The sequence below is a fragment of the Apteryx rowi genome, unplaced genomic scaffold (assembly GCF_003343035.1).
Source record: "Apteryx rowi isolate R43461 unplaced genomic scaffold, aptRow1 scaffold_1, whole genome shotgun sequence".
NCBI lineage: Eukaryota > Metazoa > Chordata > Aves > Apterygiformes > Apterygidae > Apteryx > Apteryx rowi.
This window is the reverse complement of record NW_020447196.1, coordinates 2,592,761-2,609,668: the sequence shown is the minus strand read 5'-3', so window position 1 is coordinate 2,609,668 and position 16,908 is coordinate 2,592,761. Positions and strand designations below refer to the sequence as shown.

Genomic DNA, 16,908 nt, shown 5'->3' with positions numbered 1-16,908 from the left:
CTATTACATATTCTTTGCATGGGAAATAAAAAGAATACTTAAGGATTACCCTCATAACTTAATATAAGACAAAGCAAGATTAACCAAGAAAGATCACTGCACCAGTTCGTGATATTTCTCCTTTGAGAGAGATGCCGTACATCCATTACTCACTTAGGCTAAATTCCCAGCTGCAGGACTGGACCCAAATATGGCAGCTCACACTGGTCAGGCACCCAGTCCACTAATACTTACACACTTAATCCATCCAACATTACCCCTTTTTTAACCCAATGGCCTCCACAAAAATCTCTTCTGGATTTTACTAGTGATAGCGGGGAAATAGGTCCCACGTTCCCAAGGTATTTTCTGTGACAGAGGGAACAAGCCTAATGTCCCCCTATATACCTGACTAACCATACATTGCATTCTTCTAATGACAAACCACTCCTTCCTTAGAAGACCGCATTTTTAATAAATATCCTTAAAAAGGCCAGCAAGTTGCTTTGTAGAGTTTGCCTCTCAAAGCACAAATAAATTGGGATTGTATGAGTGGTCTTTGGTCTACCAAAAGATAAAACAGTTTCTTAGAGAGGTTTTTTGAATGAATTAACAAAATGACTCAAAACTGCACTAATGGTTAACAGCTTTTTTTTATTAGCAACGCTGAGATAAGTTATTGAAGCATTTTAGTATTGTTTTACATTCCATTCAGAAGTGACCTAACTTGTAACTCCATATACATTTAAAGATATAGTTTGACACTTATTCAGAAAGCAACAATTATTAAAACTTACATACCTTCATTACCAGGAAACCTTAATATATTTTCTAATTACTTCCAACAATACTCTATTCCAAAGCACATGATAACCCACTAGAAGTTTACACATTTCACTTCAATCACAGGTTTTAAATTGTGGATGTCAGAGTGCTGTTCATTGAATTTTACTGCCTTTCTTGGTTAATATTGGAAAACCTGGCACAATATATTAAGCTAGAAATATTGCTTAAAGAATATGAAAAAAGATAACTACAGTATTTTTTCCTGCTAAAGCATTACAAAATACAGGACCATTAAAAACTCAAATAGAAATGACAATAAATAACCTTAAAAATGTTAAGAGAATTTTCACTCATACTAAAGTCCATTCCCTAAGCTTGCCAAACACATAAATAACAGAACATATTCAAGACCTCTATTTTTGCTCTATTATGATGGTTTGTTACATATTGTGGATGTATTGTGTACACATATATTAATGCTTACACTTAAGGTATATAATTTTTGTCTTTGCTGAAACAATTAATAAGCCTCAGGTAATTATTTATCCTTGGTACTATGATTATCTAGATACAGGGGAGAAAACCCCAGAAATTCCAGGTATGCCATACTGTGCATAACAAGATCATCTTTGCATAAAGATATTCTAAGTTCCTTAAATTACAAAGATGAATTTGGTTATTTATTTCTGAAAGCCTGTAAAATAAAATTATAATTGCTGTCAAATTAATTGTTTAAAATTGGCCTCGTAATAGGTATTAATTGTACACTTAGTTTTGACTTACAAGGATGTCTAAATTGTTTGTGTTTATGAGTAGTTATAGGAAATATTATACCTCAGACATAAGAATGTATGTTCCTGCACCAAAACACAAACCAGAGCATTGTCTCACTTTGGAAAGATCTGGAAACATCTCTATGCCTCTGCCTAATCCTAAATTATAATTTAAATTTGACCTGGATATGACCAAAACAATAAGAATATATTGTTTAGGAGATGAAACTTAGAGTAAAATCATACAGCTCTAAGCTTACATCGTTATTTTGTCTCTGCAAAGAAAAGAAAAGCCTTTCTGTGCTAGGGATTTGCCCTGGTGYGGCTGGCCACTGATGTCTGAAATCAAGACACATACCAAGGCCTCCTTTTGCAAACACAATCCCCCTTTCAGACCCAGCACGAGGAGAGCCTTCCAGTGTCACTGCAAACACAAGGTACTCAGCACTCGGCTGTAGCAGCTATTTTAGGGGTTAACTTCCAAAAATATAAATGGAAGGGGGCTGTTACACTACAATATGCAAAATGTTGAGAAAAAAGTTTTTGCCAGTAAACAAAATATTGGTACTGAACCTATCACCAGATTAATTTTCTGATACAACAAAATAAAATCAAATTAAGTTACATGAATATAGCTATGAAATTTAAAGTCAGATAAACATAGGACCTGATTCTGCAATCCTTAGTCACATAAGTAGTCCCTCTCATCAAGAGTGAGGGATGCAAGATTGGGTCCTTAGCTTCTACTTAGGAAGTCACTGTTGATTCAGACAGTATCTTTTCTAGCCAAAAATATGCGGCAAAAGGAAAGTAACATAAACAAGGCTAAATGTCAACAGTGTTTGCAGACTTACAGACACCATCCATTTGTTTGTACTGAAATGACTAGCGAACCATTTGGCAAATACAATGCTATTCACAGACCAGCCCTTTTATCCAGCAACACAAACTTCACTGGATCACTGGCATTCCCAGTTAATTAAAAAAAGGAAGCAAGCCATATGAGTTTGGTTTGATATTGCCATGCAAATGGCATTGCAACATCCAGAAGTGCAGCTGAAACCTAACAGCGAGGCCGAGGTTCTGATCTCACATTCGGCAGTACAGTTCTGAAACTAAAAGCAAGCCTTGAAAGTGCTAACAAACTAAAGAAACCTCTTCAAAATCACCACATTGGGGAAAGAAAAGCCTGGAGTAAAACCTGGGTAGTGTTTCTTTCTGCCTTGAAGGAAAAGAATAATCTGGTTGCTTTTTCAACTGTAGATCGGGGCAAAATTTTCAGCTACCTAAGTGCCTTACGAGATACTTGAAATGGGCGTGCGTACTACAATTTGCTGCAGTAAACATGACCTCCCATTATGTCATGGCTGTCCTAGAGCTTGGAATATATCAGGCCTTTTGCTTCTCTTTAATATGAATTTTATAATTTAAAAGAGCTACAACAAGGATTCAAGAGAAGTGACCACAAACAATTAAAAATCTTTTTCTGCATTTTATATGTTGGTGGTAGTTCTGAAGGGGTTAGCATTATAATCTTTTTGGTTTTGACACCTGTGGCAATAAGCAATTTACAATGACTAAATTCACTATTTAAACATTGGGGTAGAGCACTATAATTATGTGACAATAAAGCTGTAATAATCTGCCACAGTCTATCTTCCCCTTGCCCAGCCCTCTTGTCTGTGCTACAGTTCCACATTTAGAAGGTATTTCAGAAAGTCACAGTGCCGTTAGTTGTAATATTTCTGTGCAACTCTAAGCACTTTCTGCTCCAAAGGAAACTGAAAGTGCTCAGTGCTTTAGAGGATCAGAACTTAAAAACTGCCACCATACACAAGAAGGGCCCTTCTCTATTTTCACCCAGTGAAAAAAGTGATAATGGGGTGGAGCCTATGCAGGAGAGAGCAGCACTAACTGCAGAGGAAAGCAAGCATAAATGGAAGCAAATTAGATTTATAAAGACGGCATGGAAGTAATGTTTTTGGACATCATTAAGTGCGGCTTCCATAGCACTAACCCATTAAGCAACCAGCTAATGGCCAGTACCATATCTGGCCAATAGCTCCGTAGTCCACCAGCTGTTCTTCGAAAGCTTAGATACATCCCAAGCAGAAAATGCGAGTAGGGATATTTCACCATCTTAGACACAAAGCAAAAAGATTTAAAGGAGAGGAGAGAAAGAAAGGAGAGGGTCTTGTCATAAATAAACACTGTAGAAATCTTGTGTAAATTAGTGACTTGGAACAGGAGGTAGAACATTATTGCAAGACAACTGCACATATATGGAAGAAAGGCAGAGAAAGAGAAGAGCATAAACGGTAAGGAAAAGAGATCTAGTCCTTAAATACAAAGCAGAACTAGAACTTCATAACAGGACTATGACTTCTCAAAGGGATCTGAAAGCAGAATACTTGGATGTTCACAGACAGCTACAAAGACAGGGAGCCCTCACCCTGCACTTCCGCTCCCCGCTGAGCTACTGGCTGCCAAGCAGCTCTGAAAGGCACAGCCCTGCTCCCAGAAATTGCGTGGTAGCAAGGATTAACAAGTTCGTCTCTTAGGAATAGTTACTTAAGACTCCAAAACCAAATACAGGTAAATTTAAAAGGTCAGGAGTAACTATAAATTCATCAAACAATGGTAATTCTTTCCTTCTGTTCTTTCCTATTCTGCTATGTATGTAAAGGAGAAGTATTACAAAAAAATGTGATTTTTCTCAGTGGCATTTTGAAATGGAAGTTTCTATATCATACAATAATTATGGTTCTTTCCTTCCTAATTGTGCCTTTCATTCCTACAGCCTTAAGTGTGATAGAAGCATAAATGAATTATGTGTATGTACATCATCAGTCTCTCTGATTTTACATATAGGGAAACTGTCACTGCTTCCCTTATGTGGGGGGACTTCTCAAAACAACGTGTGTTGGTGGAATTCTCCCTAGAAATTAAGCCTTTTTATGCCAAGATTTGTGCTTAAAATTTGACCCATAATCTTAAGGTAAAATCTGCCAGCTAAAAGTGAGATTGACCATATGGATCACTGAAAACCCTGGCTTGTTTTTCTACAGTCAGAAATGTAATTAAATTAGTGTGGCCAATCAAAGATGTAATCTCAGCTAACTGAAGCTGAGATATTTTATTTCAATTTTATTTCAACTCTATTCTGATTGTGGAAAGAGCATCAGCCTTGCTATCTTGATTGTGCAAGGAGTATATCAAGTGTATCAGTGCTCTCTCTTGAAATGTCAACAAGCACACTTCATTGGCTGTAAAAGGAAAGGCAAATGCACAGAGTCTCCCCAAATACAAAAGAGCACAAGAATCATGCCCTGCAACTTGGTACTGGAGGTGGGTCTCAAGCTTTCTGATCTCTCAAGCAGTAGGAGAGACAAAGGGATCCATTACTGAGGTCGTGGTCTTTGTGCAAGAGGGAAAGCTAATAAATTAACAGAGCGCTCCTGCTGGCTAATCTGCAAGCGCAGAAACATCAGGTGAGATTCCCCACACTAGCATGCACAGATGGAGTGTGATTTCACAGTACAAAATGTCACTGAGAAAATGAAAACTCCCCCAAAACACTACTTTCCAGTGGGTGGTGTCTAACCCAACCAAATAAATAAGAACTACTGACACTGGGCTTGACTCATCCATTTTTGCTGTAAGATATTGAGGAAAATGAAATAATATATTTAAATAGTCAACATTAATACTTATGTTCTGCAAATACTCAATAAAATGTCAGTTAAGAATTTTAAAATGCTATTTTTGGAGGGGGAGAAAGGAGGACTCGCACTGCATTTTCCATTAAAAAATGGCTTAAAAAGTAGAACAGACAAGCTTCTGTTTTGTTTTTTTTTCCTTCATACTTCAAGTCAAACACACTGTCACTGGGCAGAGCTTGTGAAAGGGATATGGTCTTTAAATTCATATAAACTCAGCCATCATAAAATGTCTATTGAATTGATTGGAAGATGAAACAAAAAACTAATGGAAGTAACATGACCTCATTTCAATAATAATGTTAGAGGGCTTTTTTGTTGTTGTTTTAAAAATCTTAGATCTGGGGAGAAGCATAAAGATATTTTAAACAAAACAACTAATATTATTTTCCAATTTTTTTACTTGTTGGTTTAAATAGCCATTTCTCTGCTTTATTTTCCTGTCTTTGCAACTGATTGACTATACTCCACAAGAAGAGAGCAAAAAAGAACTCCAGGTAGGATTTTACCAGCTGCAACCTGAAAGCAGCTATCCACTGTTTTCAAAATGTCAGAAGTCTACCAACTGATTTTGAAGAATCTTGAAATATTTCCAACTCTTTTAGTTCTTAGTGAATTAACAAGCAGAAATTTTCAAGTAAGGCCATGCAAACACTTGGGCCGGTGATTCAGTTTTAGTAGTGATAACACCGTGAAGCCAAAATGCTCTACGAATATAAGTGAAAGAAACTGCGTGTGGAGAAATCACTTTTTTTTTTTTTTTTTTTTAATCAGACCAGCTAATACACTTGGAAAAGCAGACAGAGGCCTAAAGAAGGGGCTATGTGCCTAACAGTCCACGCATTTTTTCCAAGTGTAACTCCTGATCTGGCTTAAGCACATACCACCCTAGTAAAGCTGAACAAACCTCCTGCTAACCTTAAGTTAAACAGAGTAACCGTTCTTAAGTGTCTGCGGATTTAGGGCTACATTTTAAATTGTCAGGCTTTATAACCGTTGATTATTTTTTCTTTTCTTTTTTTAACTTGAATACATTTTATTATGCATGTTCAGCTCTGACAATGAGTTTTCTGATTAGTTTGAAGGTTAAGTGAAACAAGAGCATTACTGAAGTTTTTGTGGCCTTTGCTGACTCTGCTTTTTAAACTGGTACTGCTTTTCAAAGGATTTACACTCTAAAATATTTCTCAAACAAGAACTATGCTTACAAAACAGGAGATAAATTTAAAAATCCTCAATTTCATTTGTTCCAAATGGATTTAACTTTCAGGTCTGTCAAATATGATATGTGATATGAGGAAGTAAGATTGCAGTTTTGTAAATCAGAGATTAATAAGGGTAAAAGGTGTTTTTGTTTGTCTGGTAGKTTTTTTTAATTACCTGGAGGCATACTCTTAATTAGGCAAATCAAAACTTGTACAACCTCTAGTTAGAACAGTGAAAATGGTCAAAGGCAACCACCATGTGGGTGCCATTGAAACAAATCACAAAAATGTAATTAAAAGGGGGAGCAGGGGGGAGAAAAAGAAAAAAAACATGGCTCCGCACTACAAGTAGAAGCATTCCATCCACTTGGTCTTTGATTTCATTAATATTGTGGGAATTGAATGCACCCGAATTCAAAGCAAAAAAAAAAAAAGAGAGAGAGAGAGAGAAAGCAAGGTTTGCTTGGCAAAGCATCCAGTGTTTTTCTTGGGTTCTTACTTATTTCAAAATACTGAAAAGTTTGCAAGTTACCATGTAAATTTTTTAAAACTTTTTCCTCCTTTGAGTATGCTAAAGCAGTAAATATCCCCTTCAGATGCCACTAGCACAGATAGTCTATATTGCTGCTACTCTAATTTAAAAAGCAAGTTCTTTCTAAAATCCTGTATAAGTATATGCATGCAGCACTGCTGATTTCAATGGAGTAGACCACATATAAGACTAGAATTTGGCCCACTGGGTTTAACATTAAAAAAAATGTTTTACTAACAAACATGACTAAATATATTTCAAGAGCAGCTTCATGATTCTGCACAAGTGTTTTCTGAAATGGTCTAAAAGAAGATCTAAAACTTACCACACAAGTCAGGTCTCTTGATACATCCACTAGTTGCTGTGCTACTTGCAAGTCCATTAAAGGCTGCTAAGCCATCAGAGCTGTAAGCTCTTAGGACTGACAACATGTTCATCTGCTTCTCCAGGACCTGTGGACCCTGAACTTGTTCGGGTTTCATCACTCCTTGTGCAGTTTCATGGGAGGACAGAAGATTCTGACTGTGCCACTGCTTTTCTGATGCTTGTGGCAGCGGAGATATGAGCCCTTGTGTTGACTGTGAGGTGACTGCACTTTGTATATTGTCGCCTCCTTCACTGCTTTCTTTATTTAGGGCAGACAACTGCTTATTCATAATATCTGGTTCTGTTTCAATGTCTTCATCTTCAATGTTTTCTTCCTTGGAAGATTCCATATCCTCAGATGAAGCTATGTCAGAAAGGTCATCAGTAGCACTTTTATTTACAGAGTCAGAGAGCAGAATATTTGGGTCATCTTCGGATTGTGTTTTTACTTCAGATTCATTACTGGTGCAAGAATTTTGTGCTCCTGTGCCAATAACACCAGGATAAACACCAAACTGCTTATAGAAGTCTGTTGTAAAATTACAAAAGGTAGACTCCATGTGGCTGGGCCAGGCAGTGTTCTTTTGCTCCCCCAGAGTTTCTTTATTTTGCCCTTGGGTCATTTTCTCTGAAGCTGAGTCCAGCTGGCTAAGCATGTTTGAAACTACTGCCTCTTTGCTGGACTGCAATGAAGAGGGGAGCAAGCTCACTTTATTAACTGAGGCAGAAGCTTCTCTAGACTGGTCTTTGTTGTTCCCTAGGATGCTGTCTTTACGTTTAGCCTTGCCCAAGTGATTGGCCTGGAGGTGCAGAGCCATTAGTTCCATAGATGAAGTTGTGAAGGAACAGAACAAGCAGCCATGCCAAGCAATATTGTCTTGCACAGTAACAGATGAACCTGGGAGGGAGGCTGCATCTGGCCTTACAGATAAGTCAAGAGGTTCGTATTGTGACTTTTCTGTTTTTCGCTGTGAAGACTTGCTATTTATCTTTTCCTCGCCACCATCTGAGCTGAGAGCTTTTGCTGAAAGTGGATCTGATAGGGCTTTATCCTTCATTTCTTTTTCTTTCTTCAAGGAACTTAGGACAAAACTGTCCATGAAAGCTTGCAAAGACCCTTGGAAGTTCACACCATTCCCAACCATGTTCTGATAAGCACGGCCAAGTTCAGAGAAGTGTGTTCCTTTGGAAGATATGTCTGAACCCTTCATATTTTCTGAAGATACCTCAGATGACATGCCAGCTGCTTGTCCTTGCTGATCTCCAGAAGAAAGCATTCCTGATGTCCACTGCTGTGAGACCATGCCACTTCGGAAATCAATACCAGGAAGCCCCTTGAAGGCTCCTCTCAATATATCTGGTCTAATAAACACAGAACTTTTACTTGATGTTTCATCTTTGTGTTCTTGACTTGCAGTCTGCCCCGAGAGTGGTCCTGCTCCATTCTGTCGCTCCCGATGGTGCCGCTCCAAGTGGTATTTGAGGGATGCAGACTGAGTACCAGCATAATCACAATGTGGACACTTGTAAGGTTTCTCACCTATAAGTATATATAAAAAGACAAATATAAAGAAAGAGAGTTTACTGCACTTTGGTGCATGGATGAGTGAAGAAAAAAATCAACATTAGCTGCTTGAAAACAAAAAGATCTTACAGCTAATAATTCATTTTTAAAAAAGAAATGTCTTTAATTGAAGACTAATTTCATAAACTGAGCATTTCTAAAATGGGTTTCCAGCATGTGGGGCTATTCAGGAATGACATGCTATCTACACACAATTAGCTATCTTTTTCTTAATCTAACATGTAGAAAACTGTTGTAGAATTAAAAGCTATGATTATGAAAATGAAGCATAACAATTTCAACCACAGTAATCATTAAAAGTACAAGTTTAAAAAAAAGAGAGACAAAGAATGTAACAAATGGATGGTTGCAATATTTTGTGTATACAATTGCTCTAAAATTTGTTTAAATTATACACATGGAAACCATTTTTAAACCTAAAAATTTTATGGCACTGTTACGCAAGACTGAAATGAATGATTTAAGTCTTGCTCTGCAGTAAATCATGGATATAATTAGCAAATGGCATACTGCACAAGTAATTTATCATTATTTGGAGGGCACCATTCCAGAAGGATTCAAAGATCTGCAGACCTACTGCATTGTTTCTAAATAAAGAACTATAAATACAGATTCTATAAAATATTAATATCATTACAGTACATTATGACTGCAGCATGTAAGAACATATAGTTAAAATAAAAAGTAGTCAATAAAATTAAAAAGAAAATGAGTAATAAAAAGGTACAAAATATAGTTTCTGTATTTGAAATTAGCATTATCTACTGGATTTTGCAGTCCTTTAAATTTGTACTAATGGCATTTCTAATGCTCAAGTAGTAAAATGTGTAATTTACCTATCAAAAGCGCTTTTCTAGGATCAGCTTGAATAGTGTTTTAAAACATAAGATGATTTTCATGAATTAAATATATATTGGAATTCCATACTAAACTTTTATTGTTCTTCCTATACTTTAAAAGAGCTAGGAGATATTGCATATATAATAAATATGGAAATACCATAATAAATATATACCTCAAAAGAATGTGTGTCTAAACAAATGTACATCTAAATTTGTGCAGAGCACTTGTTAGCAACCAAGAGTTCCTTTTAGAGGAAGAAGTACAGAAATACTCCCTAAAAGAGACAGGGATCTGCCCCTGTGATTCGGACCTGTGAGCTTCTTTTTAATACTGCTCTGTCAATATTGGCAATTATTTCTATGAGGGAGCTCAAAAGCAAGAATAAACTGTTTTCTCTGCGGACCTTTTCTCCAAAGTGATTTAGAAGACAGTAAAGCTCCTTCTGAATGGTATAATGGAAATATTTGTTTCTAAAACTTCCTCCAGAATAAAAAAATTGTATAATATTATGTAGTTTACCAAAGCAGTGGGTAGGTTACTCATTTTCAAATAACCTCAAAATCTACTTAAAATGAAGTTGAAGGCTTTCAAACTTTTTTATTTGTTTAAGCTAAGGGCTCAACTGAAAGACTGGAAAGTACTTGGGATGCTTCCCCTCTCCCTGATCACATGAATTTACTAACGAGATCAAACATCAGAACAGTCAGGATGGCCACACAGCACCGCGTGAACAGGCTTACTGACCACGAACAGGGGCTGAATACCTACGGTAATGCAGACAGCGCTAAAGCAAATTATAAGCAGTGGAAATTCTAAATCCATAATATAATCCTAAAGCTAAACGGTGAGACATGAGAGTTTTATATCAACCGCACTCATCGACCTTTTTAGAGGAGAAAAGGGCAGCACCTCAAACAATAGGTGCTCAGCAGAGGAAGAGGTAGTAATTAGCGTGGTTCATGCGTTAGGCCTGGGTCCACACAGCGTAAGAGAAGAAATCAGATTTCAACATTTCAGTGCAACCTCTGAGTCTTTTACAATCACCTAATTAAGTTCTGGCACTCCACCCATGAGAATTAGGGGCTGCATTTTAGTGCGAGTCATGCAAAAGCAAACAACTTCTGAAGTGCAAGAATCACGGAGCTGAGATGGATCCCATCAGTTCTGACTTCTCTCCTCCTAGGGGAGAGCCTCTGCACCGCCCCCTCCATCGGAGGCATTTTCGGGTAGGGCCAAGGGGACAGGAGACATCAGCTGTTTGTTTGTTTGCCTTTCCACAGGGGCTGTTTGGGAGCGTGTAAACTCTGACAGCTGTGCTGCCAGGCACAACGTGGACAAACATTTGTGCTGTTTTTACAGCATGCACATACTGCAATGTTTTTGAGCCATTTTCTGCTATTCTGACATTTGTCCCACCAGTTACTGTCAATTAAACAACAGTCACTAGTGACCTTCGACACAACTTAGGTATTTCAGGTATTGCCTAAGAACTAATCAGATTGGTGAAAAACAAATACCAGACTTTATAAGGTCAAATGCTCTCACTTTCAAGTTTTCACTCTTCTTAATTGAAAAGCTCTTCCACAGCATCCCCAATGCCTTTACGGAAATCTTTTAACACAATTATATTGATCATTTCCTTTTATTCTAATGGTAGTTCAGTGTGTGTGTGCATTACACATCAAGTGACAGCATTAGAAAGCATGTCCCAATATTGCCGGTGCTGTGTGGCCCGCTGGGTAACGCACTTCTGCAGTAATGGGGAGAGTTTTGCAATAGAGGCTTCTCTAATGATGCTATAAACATGCAGGAGCTGCTCACAGCAAGAAGTATATTTAAAAATGGGTGTAAGTGAGTTAAAATATGCTAACTAGTGGAAATACTAATAATATTTTGTGCTTACAAAGTATCTTCAGTCCAAAGCACTGTGCACAACAATGTACTTTTATTTTGAATTGCTGAACCCTGAAGTCGTTACATTTTCCTTTCAAAGGCCTCTCCAGTGAGTGAGCTTTCTTTCAGTAAAGGAAACCTGGATGCAGCTCACCAAAAACGCCATAAGCAATGGATGGAAAGAAAACACTGCCTGAGACTCTATTAAAAGTCCAAATCTCTCCTAGCCTTAGTACACTGACTCTGTGGTGCTCCCACCTCTTGAATGGCCAAAAAGGTGAGCTAAGGCTGAAGGCCTGAACTTGGACTCAACATGTAGCAACACACTGAGCCACCTTTATACTACAGGAGTGGCCAAATAACACTGTTCAAAGGGAATTGCTCAAAACTGTTTTTTTCTAATTTAAATCAAAATATTGCCAGCAATTAGTTTACTTCAAAGCAACCTTAACTAGTGCTACTTTGAGGGCAGGCACTGGGAGTAGAAAGTAGCATTGAGTAGGTTTGATCATCTTCAAATCTTTCCAATTTAGTGTTTCAGTACTTTCTAAATTCAGTAATTGTGCAGAATACTTAGATGCTATTTCAACCATTCAAATTAACACCCAACAAGGCCCCATATAAGTCCCTGTACAAATGACAAAACTTAGTTTTAAGCTGCTGGTGTGTGTGTGTGTGTGTGTGTGTGTGGGGATTAACCTCAACCAAACAACCCAAAAACCAATCCACAGTTTCAGTGGAAATCCTAAAGGACCCCTAATTTCCAGGACTCTAAGTGCAACTGTGGCAGTATGCGTTCAAAGAATACAAAGTGGGACAAGAGCACTAAGGCATAGTTCTTGTTAGAAGACACCCTGTTTGTGTCCCATACTTTGAAGAGAGGTTTCTGAGAATTCATCCTCGTGTAATGATTACCCTGGTAATATTGCCAAAAGCAGTGTCTGGATGAGTTATTTAACCCTTAATATTAGTTCACATAAATTRAAGTTGCCAGTTAGGGGTGAGAGAACATCACTTTTTCCAAATACTTTTCTGCATTTCATATACAGTAGTCATTTTTCATAGTTCACAAAGGTAACAACCATCCTGGTCTTGCTAATTCTCTGGCCCTGTTTGCATCCCTGCAAACCTTTTCACAGATGAGCAGAAAGAGTGATTTTGATATGTRCAATAAAAACCATCTGATACAGACCAACTATCTAGGCAACATAATCACGGTTCTGATCTATCTACAACTCTGATTTATAAGACACAAGCCATCTCACAAGAACTACTTTATATCAGGATACAATAAAACAATAAAATTCAATGCTGCTTGTAAAATCTGTACAAAAACTTGGTAGATAACTGGAAACACACATGTTGCCCAGTAGAAACAGGTCTATTTATACAGTCGGTTGCATAAACAACACAGATGTATAACCTATTCAAACTACCAGTCCTGCGCACAATGCAGTCTAACCATACTAGTCATAGGACAGCTACAGGCTGTGCAAAGAGACCACAGCCAGATTATAAATGGATTTGCAGATTTTAAGGCCAGAAGGGACAATTATGATCATCTAGTCTGATCTGCTATACAACACAGGCCAAAGACCCTCACGTGATAACTACAATTTGAACTAAACCATACTTTAGAAAGACATTCCGTTTTGTTTTAATCACAGCAAGGAAGAAGAATCCAACATGTCCCTGGGTAAACTCTTTGAATGGTTAATTATTCTCACTATTGAAATGGTATGCCTCATTTCTAACTTGAATTTATCCAGATTCTGCTTCCTACTACTGAATCTTGTTACATTTTTCTCTGCTAGATTAAAGTGATTTGTTTAAATCAAAAATCTGCTCCCTAAGAAATGTACTTGCAGATTGTAAACCACTCACCTCTTCACCTTCTCTCACTCTTGAGTGGAACACCCTTCCCAAATTTTTCAATGTCCTTTTACATTATGGGTACTCACTTAAGCTTTAACGAAATTTCAACTTGATATTGTTCTTCTTATACAGTCAAACACTGTGTTTATACCCACAGCTACAGCAATCAACTAAGAGCTCACATTTTGTTGCTTCTCTACCATAATCCTAGGCCCAGTTAATCAATGCCTCCATTATTTGTTCCTTTACATCTTGTTAATTTAAAATTGATATTGTCCAAAGAGCCCACTTGACTAAGTGACTAATCAGTCCGTCCCTGTGATTTTTATGATTTCCCCACTTTCGTGCCATTGGCAAACCTTCTCAACAGTGATTGTATATACTCTTCCAAATAACAATGAAATACCAAATAGACTAAGTGAAAACACTGCTTGTGGAACTGCCAGTCTATGTGCTACTTTGTATGTGTATATTGTTATTTTTTTTAACAATGTCACATAGAAAAAACTACTTTCACAAGCTTATTATATCAAAAAGTCTTTCATCAACTAAATATCAACAACTTTCACAGAGAAACTTGATGAAACTTACTTTCATAAAATACATTGACTGACATTAATTGTGCTACCAATTCTTAATTATTTACCAAATTAATTCCGTAATTTTACCTGAAACTGATGTCAGGGTAGCCCATTTATAATTTCTGAGGTCTTAATATTCTCTCTTTTTGGAAATACTAGAACAGCTTGAGCTTTTCTACTACAACCAATGCTCCGGAACTTCCTCCATGCTGCAAGATGTGTTTTTTAAAATCAGCTTTAATGATTTGGAGACCTATTCAGCCAATGCATTTAATACTTTTATGTACAAGTTATCCAGTCTTACTCACTCTAAATACATTAAAACACAGTGCGCAACAGCATAACATCTTCACTACTTACTGACAGAACTGAAGTACAATATCATTGGAAACATTTATAAAGTCGTCATGCTTCCTTCTGACCAAAGGGCAGCAGATTATTTAGTCTTCTGTACACGGCTGGTAATTTTTTATCCATTCTTGTCCAGTATTAGGAGGAGAACATCTGTTAAACCAGCCAGATCTACAGAATTTTTTTCCTATTCTCCATAATGCTAGTAGCCACATATATTTGTTTACTATTACCTTTAGTTTCCCTTATCAAATCCCTGTACTTGTCAATTTACACTTACTGCTGTGAGCACCTTTATTTAATTCTTCATACTTATCACATACAGTTTTTAAAAAATCTGTAATGCATCTTCCACTTCCCTTCCCCCTTGTTTGTTTTTTTTAGCAAGCTTCTGAAGGAGTTTGCGTGGGGACTATGCATACTCTTGAGCCCTCTGGGTGCTGCTCCTCAGACCAGCGAGGTCTCTGCCCCAGCACCAGGACCCCACCACCCACTGCTCACCCTGGCAGCCACCACTGGATTTATGACAGTCACTCAGACACAGCATCAGTTGCTATTTGATCCTATACMTTTCTAAACAAGATATAGTTTTCTTCCGTGCAAAGCAAATGAAATCAAACATCTTATAATTCCAGCGAATACTGCTTAATGAAAATATTGAAAACATTTTATAGCATTTTTTATTTTACCATTGAAACAGTTATTGATAACCTATTTTATCCATTGTGCAGTAGATATTTTAGAAATGAATTGCTGTATGGTTTAATTAGTTCATTATTATGCCTATTCTTACATGGTAATTTCTTTTATCATTCTAATCATTCACTTCACACTTTTTAAACCAAATGGAATATCAAAGGTTCTGTAGGATTATTTTTGGATCCTGCACATGTTTCACCACACAATTAATCTGTTTGTCAGAAATACTAGTTAACTTCTTCTCTTTACTACTTTCCTTTACTAGCAATTTTTCTCTGTTAAATAAGATGGAAATACCCCTATCCCATAGAAAGAAAGATTTTTGATGCTTCGGATTCAGGCTATTAAAAGTTTTCTATTGGACACCAGGCATTACAGCAAAATATTTGAATTTTTATAAAGTTTTATAATTGAATATTTCCATTTATTTATATCTCATCTACAATATTTATTTAGTCTTTTTACATGTCTTTACTTAGTTAAAACACAGAGAGATAAATATGGTTGTTCCTTTGCAGGGAAGACTCAGTACATTAATATAAACTGTACACTAATTCCCCCAAAGCATATATATATGTTGTAAACCTGAAGACTTTTTACACAGCTGCTTATTGCTAAACAGTGCCTTGTCCAGAAGGGGACAATCTGTGTCTCTAATTGCTGTCACTGAAGCTGAGATTCATTATGTGACTTTCCCATTAAAATGTGAGCATTAATTTGTATAATGAAATATCACCCACTGCAGTGTTCATTAGCCATGCCCTACTGTATACTGCACATTGTTAGCTACCTAGAAACTGTAGTTAATTTCACTAATGGATATTTCCCTACTTAGTGTTTGGTAGGAAATTTATACTGTAACATTACCTCTTAAACTTTTAAGGAAATTTAAATTCAATCAATTATTTTCAACAAAAGTTTGGGATGTCATTAAGACAGGAGAAAAGGCATGCTGTACAATGTTAAGGATGGGAAATCGGGAGAAATCTAGAGAAATGAAAAGTCCTTTTAGTTCATCTTAGAAATGTAAGAATAAAGGATGTTCAATACCAAAATTGTCTCCTCTTGGAGCACACATACCCATTTTCCTTAATTATTCATATTGCTCATCCCACTACAAGTGCCTTCAGAGAATGGCAACAGGCAGTCTTTTTTTAGGAAGAAAATGTGAATTGAAATCATTTGAAACAGCACCATTTTTACTGTATTTCATCAGTTCATCTAAGCAAGTTTTAAAATTGGCCAGTCATATTTCCCAGGGAAAATGCAGCAACACTGTACGATGTATATAATGCATCTAATGCATGTAACATAACACATACCATGTACAGACTCACAGCCTTTTCTCCCTACGCCTCTCTGTCTTAGGTTCCTTTGGTTTAGCACAACCCAGACCTTCTTTGGGGCTATAGCTTGCTTATGTACATTATTCTGTTGTCATTACTCAAGGGATTTGACTGTGCCAGCCATGCTGGGAATACACCTCAGCACCTTATGACCACACAAACCCAAACTGGTCTACATCTGCAGTACTTTCTGACTGCTAACATGAGGTACTAGAGCTAATCTGAAAACTAGCCTCTGCCTAATATTTGCTTGTCAAAAGCAGAGCATAAGAAATTTTAATTTTTATACTTAACCATTTCTGTGCTGTACAGAGGCCTAGGCAGGTATAGTAAAAACTACATGCATCAAATTGGTTTCAGTGGGAATTGAGAGTG

At 37.0% G+C, this 16,908-nt stretch overlaps 1 protein-coding gene across 1 annotated transcript in view; it reads right to left on the bottom strand.

Moving 5' to 3' along the window:
• Window positions 1-16,908, bottom strand: part of ZNF536 (zinc finger protein 536) — a 193,733-nt gene that overhangs the window by 117,251 nt on the left and 59,574 nt on the right. The window contains exon 3 of the mRNA XM_026059867.1: window positions 7,320-8,900. Coding sequence (XP_025915652.1) covers window positions 7,320-8,900 — 1,581 coding nt within the window. The remainder of the gene's footprint in view (window positions 1-7,319; window positions 8,901-16,908) is intronic.